Source organism: Chanodichthys erythropterus, chromosome 11 (genome assembly GCF_024489055.1).
Source record: "Chanodichthys erythropterus isolate Z2021 chromosome 11, ASM2448905v1, whole genome shotgun sequence".
In the NCBI taxonomy this organism is placed as follows: Eukaryota; Metazoa; Chordata; class Actinopteri; order Cypriniformes; family Xenocyprididae; genus Chanodichthys; species Chanodichthys erythropterus.
Genome location: NC_090231.1, coordinates 58,163,035 through 58,187,794, shown reverse-complemented (window position 1 = coordinate 58,187,794; position 24,760 = coordinate 58,163,035). Strand labels below are relative to the sequence as shown.

At 35.5% G+C, this 24,760-nt stretch overlaps 1 protein-coding gene across 2 annotated transcripts in view; it reads left to right on the top strand.

Moving 5' to 3' along the window:
* The window catches only part of acsf3 (acyl-CoA synthetase family member 3), a 68,471-nt gene that overhangs the window by 22,133 nt on the left and 21,578 nt on the right, over positions 1-24,760 (top strand). For both annotated transcript variants that reach the window (XM_067401560.1, XM_067401561.1), the window contains exons 6-7: positions 9,169-9,266; positions 9,694-9,820. In XM_067401560.1, coding sequence (XP_067257661.1) covers positions 9,169-9,266; positions 9,694-9,820 — 225 coding nt within the window. The remainder of the gene's footprint in view (positions 1-9,168; positions 9,267-9,693; positions 9,821-24,760) is intronic.

Below are 24,760 nucleotides of genomic sequence, written 5' to 3'. Positions count from 1 at the left end.
ATTTTCTTATGTTGGTCCAACTTAATTTTTTCATTCATTTACTGAGGTTTACTCTTCAGCTCAATGGTAACCACAAACTTTCATATAGAAACTCTTCCAAATGTCCAACATAACTGAGCAATAAACATGACTTTCCCTTTACTGAAAAACTGAAAAATCCCCAAATTTGCACTCCTAATGCAATTCTTTGCAAAGCATGCTGGAAACTACAGATACGCTGCCCAGTTTGTGATGTCAACAAAAATGATTCATGTAGTTTTAACACAATTAATTAAGTAAACTTCAGATTTAAATATATTAGGTGAATTAAATGCAATGAAATTAAGTTGTGACAAAATGTTCAAATTGTTTTGCTTTCAAAATCATTTTGAGTGTAAGATTTCAGTGATTTTAAAGAGATCTCAGGAACTCGTGGACTGAATCGTTTTAAGTAGTGATGCACTGAAATGAAAATTCTGGGCTGAAACCGAAACCGACAATCCAGGATGCAATTTAAATTGCACATAAGGCAGTTTTTATATTAATTTTTTGTTAACTGGTTACCAAGTTAAATTTGTTCAATTAAGATCCAACCAATCAGCTGAGATGATTGTGAATGCTAACGAATCTTGGTTCTGTCAGACTTTGGGTTTTTATTATTATCTTCTTTTTTCATAACATTTGCTTCTACAGATGTTTAGCCTTAACTTTTCATCTCCGTAACGGTACCTTGTTGTTTTTTTCTCAGACGGTTTATGATGGCAAGTCGTCAGATCAAACTCCGTTCTGAAGTAGTTTGTTTGTTTGTCTCTCTTTCGTCTGTGTTTTGTTGTTTTCGTGTGATTATCTTCTGAGAAACTCTCCATGGGTCGTTCTGAGTGATCAAACTGCTCCTGTCAGCTTCCACGTCTCCTTTTAGTGTCGCTATCAAAGCACCTTTAGTGTTCTTCTCGCAATTTCTTTGCATTGCTCCAGGTGTCTGAGGATTGTTTTGTTCGCCTTTCGACACACGAAGGTGCTAACGTTGCTGTCAGAAGCGGCTCGTGTGCCTCGTAGTTTCATTAGTGAAGAGTTCGGAAGAAAGAATGGGCTGGAGTTAATGCTCAGAGGTGATGATTAAGTTTGCCATGGTTAACATTTCCTGCTCATTTCATTTCCTGCTCTGCCCCACGAGACGCCAGAGAAGTAGGTTGAAGTCAATCAATATCAGTCACAGGGTTGACTGTGATCACCAGAGATGAGTCTGATCTAATGTGAACCAAATTTTGTTGTGACAGATCATTGATGTTGTAAAGATCCAAGTCTACTGAAGAAATTGCCTGGATTTTCATTTCAGTCAGTTCAGAAAATAATGCAGTTCTTGATTTCAGTGATTTTAAAGAGATCTCAGGAACTCGTGGACTGAACTAGGCCATCGTTCTAGTTGAAATAAATGTTAATGTTTTAAGTAGTAATGCACTGATATTAAAATTCTGGGCTGAAACTAAAACTGACAATCCAGGACGCAATTTAAATTGCAGTTTTTATGTACACTCTAAAAATGCTGGGTTAAAAACAACCCAAGTTGGGTTAAAAATGGACAAACCCAGCAATTGGGTTGTTTTAACCCAGCGGTAGGGTTAAATGTATGCCCAACCTGCTGGGTAGTTTTATTTAACTCAACTATTGTTTAAAAATTACTGTATTGCTTAGTTAAAATTAACCCAAAGTATGTTGGAAATGGACATTTATTAATGTTCAATGAATAATTATTAAACAATAAACATTTATTAAATTGCTTATTAATAAAATATTAAAGCTTATTAATAAACATTCATTTTTTGTCTATTATTGTTGCCTCTAATTGCATCTGGTTTTTAATTTCCCAACTATTTTGGGTTCATTTTAAGCTAGCCATATAGCAGTTTTTAAACAATAGTTGGTTTAAATAAAACTACCCAGCAGGTTGGGCAAACATTTAACCCAATCACTGGGTTTGTCCATTTTCAACCCAACTTGGGTTGTTTTTAACCCAGCATTTTTTAGAGTGTATATTTTTAGTAACACTTTACTTAAAGCCTTTATAAATAATGCAATACAAAAGTATTTTAATGCATTAATTATGCCTTGTAATGCATTGTATGATCTCATTAATAACTGTAACCACTATAATACATTATAATCATGATCTATTCATTGTTACACCTTTAGATAGTATAATGCATTTAAACACATTACAAACAACCAATTTCAGATGTAACAACACTGTAAAAAAAAAAAAAAAAAAATTGTTGGTTTAACTTAAAATACATGTAAGTCACCTGGTTGCCTTAAAATTTTGAGTTCATTGAAATTAAAAAATTTAGTTGATACAATGAAGATGATTAATTTAATCAACTGAAACTTAAAATATTATGTTATCTGAACCACATTAATAATTTAAGTTGATTTGACAAAAGAAAAAATGTTGTGATAAAGCATGATAATAATTTTTTACAGTGAAGTAATCTGCAAATATAATGCATTTTAACTTTGGTTAGTTATTTATGAAAAGATATAATGCATTATAACTTACCTTATGAATATTTTTTAATAATGCATTATACATAAAGGCTTAAAGTAAAGTGTTACCCAACTTTTGTTTCTACTCCAGTTTGTTGGTGAAATATAAACATTCAAACAATGGCTGTAATATTTGTTTTCCAGACATATTTATTCAAACATGCATTAAAAAAATAAAGACATCACTAACAGGTAAAGTAAAAACTCAATGAATATGTAATACAGTAATCACGCCATAATAAAGAGCGCCAAAACAGCATTTATTCTTTGAATGTTTTGTTGATAAAATTGACAAAATGTGAAAGCTGAGACTTTGTTTCATGTTAAAAGTAGCAAAGCACAAAGATTGCTGTGATTATTGGATGGAAGACGCGGTATAAATGTTCACGCAGAATAAAAGATCGATCTTGAGATTTGAGAATCCAGTATAGATTAAAATTGAGAAATCGATTTTGTCCACCCAGCTGTTGTGCATGAAATAGATGCTGAATAGTTTAAATGTGCCATTGGAGAAGTGCTAATTAAACATTGTTGTTGGAAAATTGTAAATTGCTGATTCGGCCGAAAATTTTTGGTAGCCAAAATTTCGGTGCATCCCTAGTTTTAGGACCAGTTGCTAATGTTATTTTAAAAAATGGATCTACCTATGGTAAAATACACGAAAGAGTATCAGCTATGACACTAAACTGTTAAACTTAGTGATCTTTTAGCAGAAGGATGACATGAAATTTATGCAGAAATACAAAACATAATTTTTCAGATTTAATTTTCAAACACAAGCAAGAGATCCTGTTTTTACATACTGTATAGATGTTATTTATAGTAATTTATAATGCTTTTTTCACACATTTTCACTCTCTCTCACTCCTCCTGATTAATTTCTGTTTTAGCCGTTCATCACTAAATTCTCCACCTCATTTTTCTCACTCACAAACATCACTCTCTATCGGAGCTGGATACACTGAGACATGTCAGTAAATTAGTGCAGATGGAGTAAACAAGTAATTTTAATAAAAACATCTATAGGGCATCATAAAATTAAACAAATTCAAATAGTACAATATAACAAACAATAAATTATGAAAGGAGCATTATTAGTGGAGTTATTAGTGGCCAATATAGAAGCATAAATACTACCTGCTACTGTCCTGTTTCTCATACTTGGGGTGTGTTGCAATACCTCAACGCCCTCAGTCATCCAGAACACCCTCAGAAAAAAAAGGTACAAAAGCTGTCACCTTTCAAAAAGTAAACTTTTGTACCTTATTTACCCTTAAAGGGTGCATATTTGTACTTTAAAGGTACATATTAGTACATTTTAAAAAATATTGGGTTAAAAACAACATAAGTTGGACAAATATGGACAAACCCAGTAACTACCCACATGGAAAAAACCTATATAAACATATATATTTCAATATAGGTTTTGATATAGGTATTTAATATATGTGACACATATAAAATTGGCCGTTTTCCTATATTATATGTACATATATAAAATTGGCCGTTTTCCTATATTATATGTACATATAATATAGGAAAACGGCCATTTTTATATGTGTCACATATATTAAAAACCTATATCAAAACCTATATTGAAAAAAATATGTTTATATAGGTTTTTTCCATGTGGGCAATTACATGTGATACCAATTTCACGTGTTTGCACATACACAAGTTCTTGCATAATTTTTTTCGTTAATTCTTAGTTTTTGCCTTGATAATAGAAAATATGAGCTAGGCATCATGTATGACAGTCAAAAGTGAGATATGAGCTACAAAATGACCAGATCCTGCCATTAGCTATATAGAAGACATATCTTGTATGTATAGGGCTTATATGTGGATATGAAGAAGCAATACAGGAGTGCATATATGCAGCATATATGTGCATATACACTGCATGTAGGTTTCATATATGCGCATATATCCACATATAGGTTCTTTCCATATGGGTGAGTTGTTTTAACCCAGTGGTTGGGTTAAATGTTTGCCCAATCTACTGGGAAGTTTTATTTAACTCAACTATTGTTTAAAAATGACTGTATTGCTTGCTTAAAATGAACCCAAAATGTGTTTAATAAATGAACATTTCTTAATATGTGTAATGAATAATGATTAAACAATAAATATTTATTAAATTGCTTATTAATAAATGTTCACCTTGTTGCCTCTCGTAATTATGTGTCTTGATTTTTAATTTCCAACCTATTTTGGGTTCATTTTAAGTCAGCCATATAGTCATTTTTAAACAATAGTTGAGTTCACATTGGGCAAACATTTAACCCAACTGCTTGGTTAAAACAACCCAATCACTGGGTTTATCCATTTTCAACCCAACTTGGGTTGCTTTTAACCCAGCATTTTTTAGTGTATGTGTGTGCTTTTGTGCCGTTTCCTTTGAGAGTGTAGCATTGAGTTTTACACAGGCAAACACCATTGACATTTTCAAGATAATGCACAAATCTAGTTAAACAAGCAGTTCAGAAGGGTAAACTAGAGAAAAATAAATCAAATTGTGCCAATAGTAGTAACAATGCACATACGTTCTGTTTCCTTCAGCGTTGTACTAGGAGGTGCTGCCACTCCCTGTGGATTGTGCTCAGTGTGGATTGCTGTGCGAGAGGCTTTGAATAAAACATGAGTGTGTGTGTGTGTGTGTGTCCTCTGTTTTAATGAGGGCTTGTGATGGGCAGAGGGACTGGAGGCTTGTTAATGGCTTCTTTAAGCAGTTCGGGTGCTATTTTGTCCTTTTCTCATTTTATGACAGGAATGCTGCTACAGGGACAACCACATTCCAGTATATACTCACATGCGATCATATCCCAGTGGACACCGCACATAGACCTCAGATCAGCCCCATCTCATTTATATTCACACTCAAGCCCCTAATGGTCAGATTCCACATACGTGTGTATGAAGGAGTAAAACGTTCCTTCGGCTCTGTGTATCTGTGCTGCGGCTCTACAGTGCTGACAGAGTGTATTAGTCGGATCAAGCACGTTTTACAACAGGCTGACGTCTTTCCTCCAAATATTAGTATGTTGGAGATGCTGGAACATTTTGACCATGGAGATTTTGCAAGAAGAATATAATTTTATTAGTAGTATTATTTCTCACAGAATCCAAAATTAAGACTCTCCAAACACCAAATTCAGTAATTAAATAAAATCTGGACATATAATTTATGCTTTTTATCACAATGAAGAAAAATAGTAAAGCTGCTTGATTCTAAATAAATTAAGAATCGCGATTGTTTCAGTTCAAATAGAGATCACGATTCTCACACGGTTCTGAATAGACAACTAAACAAAATGTAATTTACTAGAGGTTCTGACAAAATGTTACTTGCTGCAGTCTATTTAAAAAAAAATGCAATTTGAATTATTAGTTGGGTGAATAATTCAATGACTCACTCATAAAGACTTGTTTCATTACTGGATGAATCATTGTTTCTTGAATGAATGATTCAATGACAAATACATTTTTAATAGGCACTTGGCGCCACCTGCTGGTGTAACGATGTAATTGGTACAATCTTTATTTGAAGCGTCAACTTCACTACAGTAGACATCATTGTTTTGCGTGTTTTGCAATAGGCTGATGTTTTTCCTCCAAACATTATTATGTTGGAGATGACCATGGAGATGTTGCAAGAACAGTTATATTTTATTAGTAGTATTATTTCTCCCAGAATCCATAATTAAGCCACTCCAGACACCAAATGCAAGTAAAAAATTAGTAATTAAAGGTACAATATGTAATAATTTTGTCCACTAGAGGTCGCTAGAAGCCTATTCAAAACAAAGGCGTAGCTTGATGACGCCAAGTTTTAGAGTGGAATCTTGGGACATTTGGTCTCCACCTCACAGCTGGTGGAAAAGAATAGAGATTGCAGTAGGGCAGAAATCATGTTCATGGATGTGATTATTAACATTACTGTAGTATGAAGCAGAGCAGGAGCGAGTGTTGTGGAGCTGAACGAGGAGCTGGAGTGATTGCTCAACACGCCTCACGAGCAGCGGGACTTTTATTATGACACAGTCGCCGGCGCCGCTTCTCCGGTCATGAGTATGAGGAAACGCAGCTCTGTTTATCATATTAGATACATTTGAGTGTGTTGAAAATGATGTTATAACGTTACTCTGTGCGTTCGCTCGGCGGCTGCTGTGAGACACTGTTACACACTGCAGTAAGATAGATCGATTTTACAATATCATATTAAATGCTGGATGATTGTGTTGATAAATGGCATGCAATTAATTTTAAAACGTATTGTATGATGGAGAAAATGCTGTATCACTGTTACTAAAAATAAAGCTGCATCTGATTATGCTATGTTAGCTACTTGACAAAATAGTGTTTTTGGCATGGTAAAGCATCGTACTCACAAAAAATCAAGAAAATTGATTTAAACAATAAGACTAAATGAGTGGAGCTATACAACAATAATTAGTTTAATATCTATAAATCTGTTAAAACAGTTGTTCCCTTGTCTTTTAAAATGTGTAATATTTCAAAGCGTCTTTGGTGTTTCCATGGTTTCTACAAAATAAAAGCGGAAACCGAGGGTAACGCGGGTATGACGCCATTGACAGGCGACTCCTCACACGTCCCGGAGCCTTGGGTAAAATTGCAATTTTCTCACGATTTACAAATAATTGCAAACATTTGAAATATTGTAAATACTCAAGTAAACAAAATATATAACACTGGCCTAGTGGTTTTTGGATATTTTACTGCAAAAATATTACATATTACACTTTTAAATAAAAGGCCATATAATTAATGTTTTCAGTCACAATAAAGAAAAATGGTAGAACAATAGAGCTGCACGATTCTGGATGAACTTGAGAATCACGATTGTCTTGGTTTGTGATCCCAATTCTGACACGGTTCTGACAGCTAAAGAAAATAACATGTAATTTACTAGAGGTTCTGACAAAATGTTAATTGCTGCAGTCTATTTTAAAAAAATGTAATTAATTTGAATTACTTATTTGAAAAAATTGAGTTGAGTGAATGATTCAATGACTCACTCATAAAGACTTCTTTCATTACTGGATGAATCAGCGTTTTTGAACAAATCTCTTGAATGAATGATTCAATGACAAATACAATATTTTTTTTAACAGGCACCTGTTGCCACCTGCTGGTGTATAGGGATGAGATGATACTCCCGATTCGATACTATCATGATACTTGGGTGCTGATTCGATATCTATTCCGATTTTTTTTTTTTTTTTAAGAATTGCGATCCTACAAGTATTGCGATTTGATATTGCTATTGTGTTGCGATTTTCCTTTTTTTTTTAAACACTAGACCATGGGAAACAGTTAAATCATACACTTATACAGACTGTACATGATATATAAGATGAGTCATATTTACAAAAACAATTCATCACATCTGCAGTTTTACTTCAGAAGAATCACTCATTATAGTACGACATTATCTTGAACGATTCAAGTCAATGACAAACACATTTTCAGTCTATTGTCAATGTAACTGATACAGTCATGATTCGAAACGTTATTTAATCAAAAGGTGATTTACTCTATTTTGATTACTACCACAGACATCAGTGTTTGTATTTGAACTAAACTTTTATCCCAGTTTGAACTACTGTATCACAGAAATAATGATACTATGAGATTGAAAAGACTGTTTATGAAGCTGCTTCACACCTATAACAACTGCTCTCTCTGGTTCAGCAACAGCGTGATTTGAATGTCGCGATATAATTTTGTCCAAGGTTTATTAGACACAGATGAATAATTGTTGTAATTTAGGAATAACATCCGTGGGTGTTTGAATTGAGATGAATTGTGCAGCTCTGCAGTCTCTCTCTTTCTCTCTCAGCATTGATATCTGATGCAAAGCGTATATGAGTAACACAAAGGCTTTTCAATGCATTTATTTGACTTAGTGTTGCGTTTTTCATTCATTGAAGCGCGGGTAATCTTATCGCTTTCTTGCATATCTTGAAAGGGATATTAGGTCGCGTAACACTCAGAGATAACAACACATTTTGCCCTGTTTGAACAAAAGTGGGTAACTTCTGTCCTCCTCGTGTATATGCAAGGGCTAAAATAAAGCAATATAATTTCAATTGATATCGATACTGGAGTAAAAAAAGTCTATTTTAAAATCGTAAACAACAAAAAAAAAATGCGATAGGTGAATCGATTTTTTTTTTTTTTTTTGTCCCAGTCCTACTGGTTTAATGATGTAATTGATACAATCTTTATTTGAAGTGTCAAGTTCACTACCGTAGACATCAGTGTTTATTTCCGAACTATAAACTTTTATCTCAGTGCTTCTGTGTTAATCTGAATTATTGTAAGACAGAAATAATGATACTGTGTGGTTGAAAAGATTGTTTGTGAAGCTGTTTCATATCTATACATGATGACGACGGCTCTCTGTGGGTCAGAACGCAGATCTGAATGTTCGCTGTGATCGTACTTGTCAAAGGTTTAATAGTCAGAGCCGAAACATTGTCATTTAGGAATAAGATCGCATGGGTGTTTCAATCGAGATCGTTTAATGTTAAATAAGTAAAACTGCATACAAGTCACCGAAATGACAATATCAAGACAATATAATCAAGTTGTGTTTATTGAAAATGTCTGTGTGTTTTTCAGGTGCTGTTGGAGTACCTCTGCCAGGAGTGGAAGTGCGAATCATGATGACAAACACCACCAGCACTGTGATCGCTGAGGGCAACAGAAAGGGAACCCAGGTACTGAATTCGCCTCGAATACTGTCTGTATGAACTGGAGTAACAATTGTTACATTAATTTCCTGACACATAAAAATAGAGCATGAAAGAAAATGTACAGCTCATTCAGTCAAATTGATTGATATATAGTGCAACCTTATTATTTGACCTGATTAATATTAGATATTTTGAGTGGGAGTTCCCTTGAAACAGAACAGCCACCCGTAATTTAAAATACAACAGGATTGTTCGGAAAAAGGTCATTCACTAAGTATGCATACACACATTCTTGTACATGAAACACACAAAAATCATGATTAAATAATAAGTATGCATTTAAATTGATCAAAATATAGGATCAAAGTTGTATTTAAGAACGCAATACATAGTGAAGAAGACCTACTGGCTTTGAGTCCTTCGAGTTTCTGGATCTGTGTTTTATTCCCAGGTGAAGGCTGGTTTGGAGGGGAAGGAGGGCGAACTGTTGGTCCGAGGTTCTTCTGTCTTTCAGAAGTACTGGAACAAACCTCAGGAGACTGCAGACACCTTCACTGAGGACGGATGGTTCAAAACTGGTACGGCCCTCACATTGTGCTTGTCTGTTATGCTAATACATGTACAATATATGCCTACACATCGTGTTCTGTGGGGTTGACATGCTCAGGTGGAGCTTGATGAAGTCTGAGACAAATCAGAGAAACCAGCAATGAGAGGATGAGGAGAAGACGACATGATGGTCCAGTTTGATACCATAAAAGCAGGACATAAAATGAAAGGAATTGATTGATACGGAGACAAATTGTATAGCTTCAGATTACTTAGGCATAGGCAGTTTTGTATCTTTACATCCCATGTTCCTTGAATGGGATATTTAAAACTCTATATATTTGTGCTCTATGAAAGAAAGTCATAGGGCTTTGGAACACCATGAGTAAATGATGACAGAATTTTATAGATGACAAAACTATTCCTGTAATAAAATAAAAAAAATTAAATACAAATGTGGAGGGAGAGAGAGACAGAGTTGCGATGCTCCACGTTTCTGTCACACTCCATTACACAACGCCATCCCATAATAAGAGAGAGCACGCACCAGCCTGCAGTGTGTGTGTGTGTGTGTGTGTGTGTGTGTGTGTGTGTGTGTGTCTGACTAACTGCTTTTTATTAGTATCAAAGACTTCAGATATACAAAGACGGTGAACTCATTTTACTATGAATGGGAGAAAGTGAAACACGCAATATGGCGGAATAAGTCCCGCCTTCTAAATAAAAGAGCCAATCTCTGATTGGTAAAGTCATTGTGTCACTGCACATGCGAATTGGCTTGTCTAGTCTGAAAATACAGTTTTTTGTTGTGATTTAAGCATTTCGAGACAAAATTTATGAGACAGTTGTTGTCATTGGTGATTTCAAATATGATATTTAATCGTAAGCTTGGTGAACAGTTTCGGAGAATTTGATATTTCCCCATTCAAAGAGATAGGAGCTGCACTTTCGTTCATCTTCGAAACACTAATTAAGATATTTTTAATGAAACCTGCTCAACTGAAGGTCCATTCAACCAAAACTTACAAGCTCCAAAAAGATTATAAAAGCATCATAAAAGTAATCCATGTGACTCAAGTGGATAATCCCAATTTTATGAATCAATGTGAATGCCTTGTGTGTGCAAAAATAGTCTTTATTCACAAAATATAATATGTGTTGTTTTGAAGTGAAAGTTTTTGTGTTAAAATCATCTAGACTGAGCGAATAAGAATGGAACAGAATGCTCTCAGGACATGTTTGAAGTAGTTTAAACTTTAAAACAACTTAAGAATGTAACATGCTGAAAAAAGACACACTGGTCAATCTGCATGCAAAAGACCAGCACAGACAGGTATTTAACAAATAGACAAAAACAGACAAAATTTCTATTAATTTGTATTGCACTAAACAAAAATAATTTTGGTCATTTGTTGAAGGTGGACACTGAAACACATTTACCATTGTATTATTGCAGTGAAACAATGCAACTGAACCTGTAGGTCACATGACAGTGAAAACATGGCAGATATAGTACATCCAAACTTTTTTTATACCACACACATTCAAGCAATAGTGCCTACTATACAGAATGCCATTTCAGATGCAGCGAATGTTTACTGTATGGTGTCTATATCACCTGTACGGAGCCCCGCACACGATTTACTAATTTGTTCCCTAAATGTATAAATCATGCACACAATTTACTTGTATTTATTTATTTTATTTATTTCAAAAAGTCACAGTGTACATTAATCAACATTCGTGCATGTAAACGTACCCAAATTAGCCCAATGGCTAGTTTTCATTGGTAGTCCCTTTGCTAGATGTTATTAGACTTAAAAACTATAGAAAAGAATAGCAACAAAATCAAAAATTTTAAACAACTCTCTAAAATACAGTTAAGCAGTGCATTATACAAAATGACAATTTACTAATTCGGTTCCTCAATTTGCTAAATTGTGTGCGCGATTTAGCAGCTCAAGGGAATGAAATAGTAAATCATGCGTGATTTAGCAAATCGAGGGAATGAATTTTGTAACATTTTAGCAAATCGTAGGAATGAAATGGTAAATTGTGTGTGTGATTTTGCAAATCAAAGGAATTAAATGTAATCATGCGTGATTTAGCAAATCGAGGGAATGAATTTACCAACGTTTTAGCAAATCAAGGGAACAAAATAGTAAATCGTGCACATGATTTAGCAAAATGAGGGAATGAAATAGTAAATTGTCTGCACAATTTAGCAGATCGAGGGAATGAATTTCGCAACATTTTAGCAAATCGAGGGAATGAAATAGTAAATTGTGTGCACGATTTATAAGTTGAGGGAACAAAATAGTAAATCATGTGCATGATGTAGCAAGTCGAAGGAATGAAATAGTAAATTGTCTGCACAATTTAGCAAATTGAGGGAATGAATTTTGCAACATTTTAGCAAGTCGGGGAATGAAATAGTAAATCGTGCGCACTATTTAGCAAATCGAGGGAATGAATTTTGCAGCGTTTTAGCAAATCGAGGGAATTAAATGGTAAATCATGCGCACGATTTAGCTAGTCGAGGGAACGAAATACTAAATCGTGTGGACGATTTAGCAAATCGAGGGAATGAAATGGTAAATTGTGTGAGTCAAGGGAATGAATTTAGCAACATTTTAGCAAATCAAGGGAACAAAATAGTAAATCATGCACATGATTTAGCAAAATGCGGGAATGAAATAGTAAATTGTGTGCACAATTTAGCAAATCGAGGGAATGAATTTAGCAATGTTTTAGCAAATCGAGGGAACAAAATAGTAAATTGTGCGCACGATTTATAAATCGAGGGAACAAAATAGTAAATTGTGCGCACGATTTATAAATCGAGGGAACAAAATAGTAAATCATGTGCATGATGTAGCAAGTCGAGGGAACGAAATAGTAAATTGTGCGCACGATTTATAAATCGAGGGAACAAAATAGTAAATCATGTGCATGATGTAGCAAGTCGAGGGAACGAAATAGTAAATTGTGCGCACGATTTATAAATCGAGGGAACAAAATAGTAAATCATGCGCACGATTTAGCTAGTCGAGGGAACGAAATAGTAAATCGTGTGGACGATTTAGCAAATCGAGGGAATGAAATGGTAAATTGTGCGAGTCAAGGGAATGAATTTAGCAACATTTTAGCAAATCAAGGGAACAAAATAGTAAATCATGCACATGATTTAGCAAAATGAGGGAATGAAATAGTAAATTATGTGCACGATTTAGCAAATCAAAGGAATTAAATGTAATTGTGCACAATTTAGCAAATCGAGGGAATGAATTTTGCAACGATTTAGCAAATCGAGGGAACAAAATAGTAAATCATGTGCATGTTGTAGCAAGTCGAGGGAATGAAATTGTAAATCGTGCGCACTATTTAGCAAATCGAGGGAACAAAATAGTAAATCATGCGCACGATTTAGCTAGTCGAGGGAACGAAATAGTAAATCGTGTGGACGATTTAGCAAATCGAGGGAATGAAATGGTAAATTGTGCGAGTCAAGGGAATGAATTTAGCAACATTTTAGCAAATCAAGGGAACAAAATAGTAAATCATGCACATGATTTAGCAAAATGAGGGAATGAAATAGTAAATTATGTGCACGATTTATAAATCGAGGGAACGAAATAGTAAATCGTGTGGACGATTTAGCAAATCGAGGGAATGAAATGGTAAATTGTGCGAGTCAAGGGAATGAATTTAGCAACATTTTAGCAAATCAAGGGTACAAAATAGTAAATCATGCACATGATTTAGCAAAATGAGGGAATGAAATAGTAAATTATGTGCACGATTTAGCAAATCAAAGAAATTAAATGTAATTGTGCACAATTTAGCAAATCGAGGGAATGAATTTTGCAACGATTTAGCAAATCGAGGGAACAAAATAGTAAATCATGTGCATGTTGTAGCAAGTCGAGGGAATGAAATAGTAAATCGTGCGCACTATTTAGCAAATCGAGGGAATGAATTTTGCAGCGTTTTAGCAAATCGAGGGAATTAAATGGTAAATCATGCGCACGAGCTAGCTAGTTGTGGGAGCGAAATAGTAAATTGTGCGCACAATGTAACGAGTCGAGGGAATGAAATAGTAAATCGTGTGCACGATTTAGCAAATCAAAGGAATTAAATGTAATCGTGCGTGATTTAGCAAATCGAGGGAATGAATTTACCAACATTTTAGCAAATCAAGGGAACAAAATAGTAAATCGTGCACATGATTTAGCAAAATGAGGGAATGAAATAGTAAATTATGTGCGCGATTTAGCAAGATGAGGGAACGAAATATAAATCGTGTGCACGATTTAGCAAGTTGAGGAAATTAATTTTTCAACATTTTAGCAAATCGAGGGAATGAAATGGTAAATTGTGCGTGCAATGTAGCGAGTCAAGGGAATAATGAAATAGTAAATCGTGTGCATGATTAAGCAAATCGAGGAAATTAATTTTTCAACATTTTAGCAAATCGAGGGAATGAAATGGTAAATTGTGCATGCAATGTAGTGAGTCGAGGGAATAATGAAATAGTAAATCGTGTGCATGATTAAGCAAATCGAGGAAATTAATTTTGCAACATTTTAGCAAATCGAGGGAATGAAATGGTAAATTGTGCGTGCAATGTAGTGAGTCGAGGGAATAATGAAATAGTAAATCGTGTGCATGATTAAGCAAATCGAGGAAATTAATTTTGCAACATTTTAGCAAATCGAGGGAATGAAATGGTAAATCGTGCACGCAATGTAGCGAGTCAAGGGAATGAATTTAGCAACATTTTAGCAAGTTGAGGGAACGAAATAGTAAATTGTGTGCACGATTTATAAATCGAGGGAACAAAATAGTAAATCGTGTGCACAATTTTTTTTCTTGAATGTCATGTGAGAGGCTCAGTACACCTGCAATATTTCTGTTGTTCCATAAGCGCCACCTACTGTTAGAGATTGAATTTGCATTTTCATTCAGCCCGTCTGCTGTTTAAATCAACCCATATTTTTACAAAGCGTACACACGGTGTTGTTAACCGATGGATCTGAACACCTCACTAATCATTTAGTGATCAGTTGAAGAACAATTAATCGACCATCCTGCCCATCCCTAATATGAAACCTTCTGCTCATTCCCTTTTAACCTGCAACCTAGAGAAATGACTTGTTCATGTTCCTGAGTTTTCTGGATGTTTCAGTCCATCTGCTCACCCTCACACCCTCACATTTCATCATCACACTCTCAGAGAGAGAGAGAGATAGAGCGGATCAATGCGGCCCGTGTCTGCCCGGCTGTGTCTCTAATAGTGTAAGTGTGGCTGCAGGCTGTGACTGGCACCTCTATAGATCATCTGTCACCCTCTCTACAGCGCTCACTTTCTGCCAATCCTCATGCTCCGTTCTTCCCATTGATTTTTATGCGTGCCTTTATGTCCCCTCTCCCTCCTGTTTCTCTCTTCTTCCGTATCTCTCTTGTTCTTTTGTTGTTGCTGTGAATCTCGGACTGTTGGAGACTCTATCAGCAGTGCACACACACACACACACTCTCTCACACACTCACACACACACCCACCCTCATTAAATCTGGTTGAAGGTCATTAGGATTTCGTAATAAATATCTGGGATCATTATCTTCATCTGGCCCTGGCTTCTGCTTTACTCTTTCTGCAAGTGAAATATTAACTCAATAACCTGCTATTCATCTTTTTGTCCACAGACTCAGTCTGTGTTTTACTATTAGCTCAAAGTCTGGTCCAAACGTAGCTTATTCTGGCCAAGAACTGCCAACTTAGGCAGTGAGAGGGTACCTGACCAACATAAAACCTTTCTCAATGAAAATATATTGGTGTAATTTGATTAAAAAGTTAAATTGAAAATATTTCTCATTTGATAGTGCTTAATCCTGTTCTGTACACACACACTTCATTTTTTATTTAGTCTTAGTCTTCATCTTCAGACGAAAATGTTTATTAGTCTTAGTCACATTTATTCGATGAAAATTCATTGCATTTGTCTTTTAGTCATTACGCTTAGTCAAAACTGCAGTTATCAACATTAATTTTGGTAGCTATTTTATATGTAGTCTTTAGCCAAAAATAATCATAATTTTTCTCTTTTTAGACCAATTCAATTAAGCTTATTAGAAATTTGAATCAAGGTAACAGGCTGTATTGCACTCTTAGTAGTAGCACTTGTGCAATTCTACATATCCCTTTTGTACAGAAGAGGATTAGGGCCAAGCAATAATAAAAACATAAAACCATCTCGAGATTAAAGTTGTTAAATTTCGAGAAAAAAGTCAAGATAAAATGTTGAGAATAAAGTCATTAAATTATAAGAACAAATTCATTAAATTATGTGAAAAATGTCGTTAAATTTCAAGAAAAAGTCGAGATAAAATGTTGAGGATAAAGTCATTAAATTACGAGAACAAATTCATTAAATTATGTGAAAAATGTCGTTAAATTTCAAGAAAAAGTTGAGATAAAATGTTGAGAATAAACTCATTAAATTATGAGAAAAAAGTCGTTAAATTTTGAGAAAAAAGTCGAGATAAAATGTTGAGAATAAACTCATTAAATTACGAGAACAATTCGTTAAATTATGAGAAAAAAGTCGTTAATTTTCGAGAAAAAACTCGTTAGATTTCGAGAAAAAAGTCGAGATAAAATGTTGAGAATAAAGTCATTAAATTATGAGAAAAAAGTAGTTAAATTATGAAAAAAATGTCATTAAATTACGAGAAAAAAAGTCGAGATAAAATGTTGAGAATAAACTCATTAAATTATGAGAAAAAAGTTGTTAAATTACGAGAATAAATTCATTAAATTATGAGCAAAAAATGACGTTAAATTTCGAGAAAAAAGTCGATAAAATGTTGAGAATAAACTCATTAAATTATGAGAAAAAAGTCATTAAATTACGAGAACAAATTCGGAATTTAACTACTTTTTTAACGAGTTTAACAAGTTTATTCTCAACATTTTATCTCAACCTTTTTCTCGAAATTTAACAACTTTAATCTCGAGATGGTTTCATTTTTTTATTATTGCTTGGCCCTAATGCTCTTCCGTACTTTTGCTGAGTGTTCTTTGATCGCAGATTTAGTTGCAGGTAACGGCGCAAGCGGCTCGTGACTGAATGACACTTGTATTTAAGAGAAAAAACATATTAGAAAACATTTTTTTTAACAGAAAAGCTCTGATTGGGGGATTTGAATTCTTTAGATCTGGCAACCGTAAGCATGAAAGCTCGTAAAAACAGTCTGTATTGTTTTGTCTCATCATTTATTCGACAAAAACAAAGAGTGATTTTGGTCAAGTTTTTATTTTTTAACCACATTTCAGTCTGTTTTTATCGTTTAATGACGTTGGTGTCGTCTCGTCTTCGTCTCATCTTAGTCATGGAAAAAAAAGGTTGTCAACGAACATTTTTCATCATGGATTTCGTTAACGAAATTAACACTGCACAGTTCACGCAACTGAATTAACTACCGAAACATGTGACAACCGCATTTACAAGCCCACAATAAATCGAAATAAATTCAAATGCTTTAAGCTGAAAATAAGACCAAAATATCAGGACCTGCACCTGCTTACTTTAATAACTCAGTAAACTTGATAGCTTTATGAGCCAAGCTTAAAATCCCACTGTGCCTTGGAATGCGCTGTGTTCCCATAAAACAGGAAGACGGGGCAGGATATATCTAGAAGCTCATTCACGTGAATTGAAAGCATATTTACACTGTCTGAATCATTCCCTGTCCTCTATATAGTGCACTATGCGCCATTCACCATGTAGAAACTCGTAAACGTGTGAAGCCGAGGCTTCAGTGTCTGCTCATAGTGTGGGGGCGGGACTTCAGATTCTAGAGAGCATTTGATTGGACCGAAGATTTGACGAGAAGCTGAAGTGCGATGTGATGTCACGAAAATCCGTGATCAATTTTAGCGGAAGTGAGAGACTGTGAGTTTTGAATGCTTATATCTCCTAAATGCAAATTTTGTCATTGTTTTGGAGCACACCAGCTTATTCATAACATTAAGGAGAACATATTCATACTAAAAGCTAAAAAAATGAAATTTTGATTTCAGGTGGACTTTAAACAACAAGCCCAAAAACTCTTAGGTGGACACGGCAACACTGCTAGAGCGTGCTCTATGAAGCAGCTTTTCCATGCATTAGCAAAACATGACGTCACTGTACTTTAGTTAAAAATGCTGAACATAACGAGTCTTTTGTCTATTTATTTGGTCAGAATAGTAGATACCAAACACGGCGAGACATTTCTATGGTTACCACGGTGTCAGTCATCACAGTTTCAGCAGTGAGTCGTGTAAGTGGATTTGTTTGGCACCAGAAAACAGCGTCTTCTCGACACGAACAACATGTACCAAACTTATCCAGTCTCAGCTGCTACTATAGTGTTTGAGGGCGGGGCAAAGCAGACGCTGATCGCCGGCAGCCAATGAAAACCAAACTCTGGCATTATGCAAATTTGTTACAAACATACGTAGACTGGAATAACTGACAACTCGTTTCAGGCAGTTCAGAATCGATTCTTTATTTTAGGAGTCAATAACTCTATTTGTCATGCACTTTGATCTTTAAAACTTTGCAGACATTTACACAGCACTGCATTTCTGCAATCTGATCATTTACTCACCCCCATGGCTTTCTTTCTTCAGTCTAAAAGAAATTAAGTTTTTTGAGGAAAATTTTTCTCCATATAGTGGACTTCACTGGGGTTCAACAGGTTGAAGGTCCAAATGTCAGTTTCAGTGCAGCTTCAAAGAGCTCTACATGATCCCAGACGAGGAATAAGAGTCTTATCTACAGCAACCATCGGCCATTTTCTGGAAAAATTTAATTTCTTGCACTGCTCTTCGATCCGCCACTCATTACATAATCATGTTGGAAAGGTCACGTGTGACGTAAGCGAAAGTACCGATCCAGTGCACGATTCATCGCAATTTTATTGCACACGATCTGGCAAAAGCTGCGATTATTTTATGCGCAGCTTGTCAGAGCTGTACGGCTCTGTGATCAGTAGTAATGCTTCTTCATCTGAAAGCCAGAGGGCGCTCTTGTGCAGAAACTGCAAATATACCCTGCTGCCGAAGTAGAACACGCGTCATTCCAGGAAATCCCATACTATCGCTGTAGCTGAATAAACAGAAGATTGAAACGTTTTGATTGATTAAACATGCCTGGAACGTTTTGATAATGAACACACGACTGCCTTATTCTGTGTAAGAAGCCACATCATCTCACTCATTTGTGGTTAAAAAGTATATAATTTTTTAGAAAATGAGCGATGGTTTCTCTAGATTAGACTCTTATTCCTCGTCTGGGATCATGTAGAGCTCTTTGAAGCTGCACTGAAACTGACATTTGGACCTTCAACCCGTTGAACCCCGGTGAAGTCCACTGTATGGAGAATAATCCTGGAATGTTTTCCTTAATTTCTTTTCGACTGATGAAAGAAAGACATGAAGATCTTGGATGAGTAAATTATCAGGAAATTTGAATTCTGAAGTGAACCAATCCTTTCCTCTGGTTGTATGTTTTATAGTTTCCATGTTGTAGTAACATCATTATTGTCCCACAACAACCAGTTTATATATTCTAGCAGACAAACAGTAAGGGAAACAAGAGAAAAGTGAGAAAATGAGAAAAGAAATAAAGGAAGGGCTGAGGTGATGCCCTCTTCTATAGCAGGACAGCTCTTTCCTGGAATGAATTACGCTCTGGGAAACAATAAATAAAAATAAATAAATAAGCAGAGGCTGCGCGCAAAGAAGCATTAGCAATTTTCCAAATGCTGCGCACACATAGTTATGAATAATGGAGGTCTGCTAAAAGTCGTGTGCGCTCGGGTAAGCACTGGTTAGGGAATGCACATTAGCCCATCTGCTCGTAAATAACGGGAGCGTGGTGGTAACGGGGTTGACTCCGGAGCACTGGAGTGCTGGGCAGAATGTTAACTAGCTGTTTCACTCGCTCTCTCTCCACTACGGCTGTTCGGAGATCAGATTGTAGATGGTTATTAATGATCTTTGGAAGAGTTTGTGTGTTTTATTAGCTTTGTTCTGTACGTCGGTGTTTTCAGTCTGCTGGGCGGCCAATTCATCACCCAGCCCTGTTCTCCAGCGATCCCAGCCTTCGCATTCAGTCGTCTCTCTCTCTCCTATGTGTTCTTCCTCAACGTTCTTTTGCTCATCTTTCTTTCTGACCTCCACCCTCAGGTCACACACCCTCCTCACTGACCTCTCGAACACACACACACACACTCTTCGACTAAGATTAAACTCGCCGTAGGGAGGTCACAAGTCTAATCAAGACCGTTTCAGCTCTCTGCTTACAAATTATTATTACTTTTTTATAAATACTAATTATTCCTGTGATCAAAGCTGAAATTTCAGCATCATTACTCCAGTCTTCAGTGTCACATGATCCTACTATTCTAAAATGCTGATTTGCTGCTCAAGAAACATTTCCGATTATTATCAATATTGAAAACGGTTTGGAACCGTGAAACACTAACATTCAAAATATGATTTACCCTAATTAACACATTAAATTGATAATTAAAATACATTTATAATGTCACAAAAGATTTCTATTTCAAATAAATGGTTCATTCAACTTTCTATTCACCAAAAAAAAAATACTGAAAATACTGTATCGTGGTTTTCACAAAAATATTAACTCTTTCCCTGCCAGCATTTTTGATAATTTTCACAAAACTTTCATGACCCCCAGAATATTTTTGTATGAATATCTGAACATGCAATATATCAAAAAAGAACAGAGCAAACAAAAAACAAAAACAAAATACTAACAACACAGAAAAGCCAGAAAATTCTGTCGATGGCAGGGAAAGAGCTAAGCTGCAAAAACTGTTTTCAGCATTACATTTTAAAATATAATAATGTAGAAAACTATATAGACAATATTTGGAAACACTTTGGCATGAGGAACACATATTCACTATTAAAGGGTTAGTTCACCCAAAAATTTAAATTCTGTCATTTATTACTCACCCTCATGTCGTTCCACACCCGTAAGACCTTTTTTACATTTTCAGAGCACAAATTAAGATATTTTTGATGAAATCCAAGAGGTTTATGACCTTGAAAGTGTTGGTTAAATTGCTGTCTATGGATGCTCAGATTTCATCAAAAAGATCTTAATTTGTGTTCTGAAGATGAACGAAGGTCTTACAGGTTTGGAACGACATGAGGGTGAGTAATAAATGACAGTATTTTAATTTTTTAACTATGACTTTTGCCTCAATAAACTCTTAATTTGCAGCTTATTAATAGTTTGTAAGGTAGTTCTTGTAGTGTTTAAGTTTAGGTATGGGGTAGGAACTAAGTATTAATTAATAAAAACAAGACATGAGGGAATAGTGTGCCATATTTTAAAAAGAACAACAGGTTTTCTCAAAGACTCAGAATGGTGTTCCATCCTTGGCCTGAAAAAGTGAAGTATTGTGATGTAAAATATGGCAATATTTGACCCAATCCTCTAAATTCGCAAAATGCAAAAAATGTACCAATACACACAGCTGCTGTTTCGAGCTGAAATGAACACTAGAGGCAGTAAAACAGCAGCACTTTTATTCTGTTTCATATAAAATTATGATTACAGGAGCAGATTACAGATTAATAAAGACTTATTTTTGCACAGTTTCTTGCACAGTACTGTATTATGATCTCATAGTGCAGGGGTTTCAAACTCAAATTGGCTGGGGGCCGCTGCTGTGATTGACACCTCATAGGAGGGCCATTTTAATATTCAAGCACAAGAAAGCACAACATTTCTGAACATTTTCTTTCCTTTGCATTATTTCTCTTTTACTTCAAATTTCATTACTAAAATATTTTTGCCATACTTCACAAAAATGTAAAGAGCAGTGTCTCTATCATTGTTACATACAGTATTAGTTTTTAACAGTTAGTGCAAATATTTTCCCTTACTTTATTTTAGTTTAAATAATATCAAAATATCAAAAAGTTTTTTTTTTTTTTTTTCCCTTAAGTAGAATAGGGAAGGTGTAGGACATACAGTGTAAGCGTTTTGAGGAATACAGAAAGCGGAAGGACGTGCAAGCCGTTAATTTGTGTTTATAAAGTATATACAGTTGTATTTTTTTAGAAAATGGCCGATGGTTTCTCTAGATAAGACTCTTATTCCTCGTCTGGTATCGTTTAAAGCTGCAATGAAACTGTAATTTTGACCTTCAACCGTTTAGAGTCCATTGAAGTCCACTATAAGGAGAATAAACCTTCATTTCTTTTCGACTGAAGAAAGAAAGACATGAACATCTTGGAGGAGATGGAATTATCAGGAAAATTTTATTTGAAAGTGAACTAATCCTTTAACGTTTTAGCACCATTCAATCCAGAACTGCTGTGATACGTACAACAACCTATGTAATAAAACATTGCCATATTCATATGTTTTAGATAAAAAAGTATTCATTTTTAGCACCACCCACAGGACATTTCCCTTTGAAACTATTGCGAAGCGTGCAAGAAGCAATGTAATATCATTTTGCAAAAATGTCGCCACAGGTATGTTTTTCCAATTAACCCGGGTTGTCTAAATCTTCTATATATTTGAGATATTTTAAATTCATCTTGTGTTATTGAGCCGTGAACCTGCTAAGTAACCTAAGAGGATTCTGGGAAGGTGACACACATTTGTCAGCTGTTGAAGTGGGCCACATATTGAGTACAGGGACAATCTCTCTTTCTTCCTTTTGGAGAGCAGAAGAATATCTGTCCCCAGTGCCATCACCCCGTTTTTGAGAGAGGCACACATGTTGGCAGATAGAGTGTTGCTGATTGTACTTTGCTTGACATTATGTGTGAGGAGTGAAAGGCAGTGAGAGCGAGAAGTGATGTTATTGTTGCCCGTCAAAGACAGCCATGTGCTATTTGAGGGCACTTCAAGGGACAGTTCGCCCAAAAAATGAAAAAGCTGTCATTATTTACTCACGCTCATGTCGCTCCAAACCTGTGTGCATTTCTTTCTTCTGCAGAACATAAAAGAAGATATTTTGAATAATGTTGGTAGCCAAAGAGTTTTGGTTCCCATTGACATCCATTGTATGGAAGAAAAAATTGAATGGAAGTCTTTGGGAACTAAAACGGTTTGGCTACCAACATTGTTCAAAATATGTTCCACAGAAGAAAGAATGACATGAGGGTGAGTAATTGATAGAATTAGGATTTTGGGGGGACTATCCCTAAAAGGTTGATTATGATTTCACTTTTTTAACTTATAATGTTGCTGTTTGAGCATAAACAACATCTGCAAAGTTACAACACTCAAAGTTCAATGCAAAAGGAGATATTTCCTTTTAAAGAATTCTCTTTTTAAGAACTACAACAAACAGCTGTAAGGACTACGAGCTTCTTTTCAGGTTAGTGACATCACAAACCCTAAAATTTACATAAACCCCGCCCCCGAGAACACACAACAAAGGGGGCGGGGCCATGTTGGGCTGCTTTAGAGAAGAGGAAGAGTTGTTGTAGTAGAGTGTTGTTCATTTTACGCCGGACTGCTTCACAAACGAGGGTCAATTCAACACAAAAGATGAACATGACGGCACATGCTAGTGGATGAGTTGAATCAACTCCACAGCAACTACATCAATTTATCCACTAACCATTCAGAAACGTCTGAAAGTTGTAACTTCTTCCTGAGTCTCTCCATCAGTGTCGACTCCGGTTTGAACAATGTAAGGCTGAACACTTTCCTCATTTTGGCTGCGTGAGATTCTCCAGCTTTGTTGTTGTTGAGCTGTTAAAGCTCCGCCCTCTTCTGGAAAGGGGGCGGGAGCAGCAGCTCATTTGCATTTAAAGGGACACACACAAAAACGGCGTGTTTTTGCTCACACCCAAATAGGGGCCAATTTGACAAGCTATAATAAATGATCTGTGGGGGATTAGCACCTACGGATCTGCATATCCTTCCAACAAGCACACAGACACACACACCCAGAAGCTACAGCAAGTTTTGAGTCTGTCTTGTGCTTAAAGCAGTGGTAAGTTTGCAGTTTGCTCTTGGTAAATGTGAAACTTGAATCTGAAATCTTGGCAGTGAAACTCAACAGCTCTGAGGTCTTCCTGGAGATACGTCTGCCCTGCTTCCCTCCCGCTCTCACTGAGGGACTGCCCTCAACAGCTGCTTGACCTAGTCTACTTTTTACACTTGTCCTGTCCTCCTGAGCTAGAGAGACCTTCTTCCTGCTTTCATGGATTTGATTTAGATGGCGATGGTTCTCTAACACTGGGATTTACAGAAGATGCACAACATCTACACTGTAAACAAAAGTTTACATCAATAATTACAGTTTTACTTCAGTAACATTTATACGTAACAAATTTGCATCATTGGCTGCCTGCAAAAAATGTCTACTTTGACCATCCCTCAAATACTGTAATTGCATACATGTCGAGAAGACAAAGTTTTCTGCGTTGCAAAAGCAAATAGTCTTTGTATACACAGTGGTTAAAATTACCGCAGCGACACAACAGCAGTATAACCTTTTGTTGTGTTCTCGTCATTATACTGATTTACAAAACGCTTATCCATTAAAGATGGGACTGTACCCAGTTTATTTGGACCAACTTGCTCCTCTGAATCACAGCCTGTAAGTGTGATTAATTATTGACGTATATATTTTCGGTAACACTTTAATTTAAGGTATTGGCGTGCATATTATTAGAATATTGGCTAGTTATTAGTACTTATTAAGCACATATTAATGACCTTATTCTACATTCTTAATCTTACGCAATACCTCAACTTAACAACTACCTTCCTAACTATTAATAAGCAGTAAATTAGTAGTCTATTGAGGGAAAAGTTGTAGTTAATACTGTATATGTGTTCCCTATACTAAAGTGTTACCATATTTTCTACAAAGTGTTCAAAATCCGTAGTTTTGTGTTTTTTATTTTA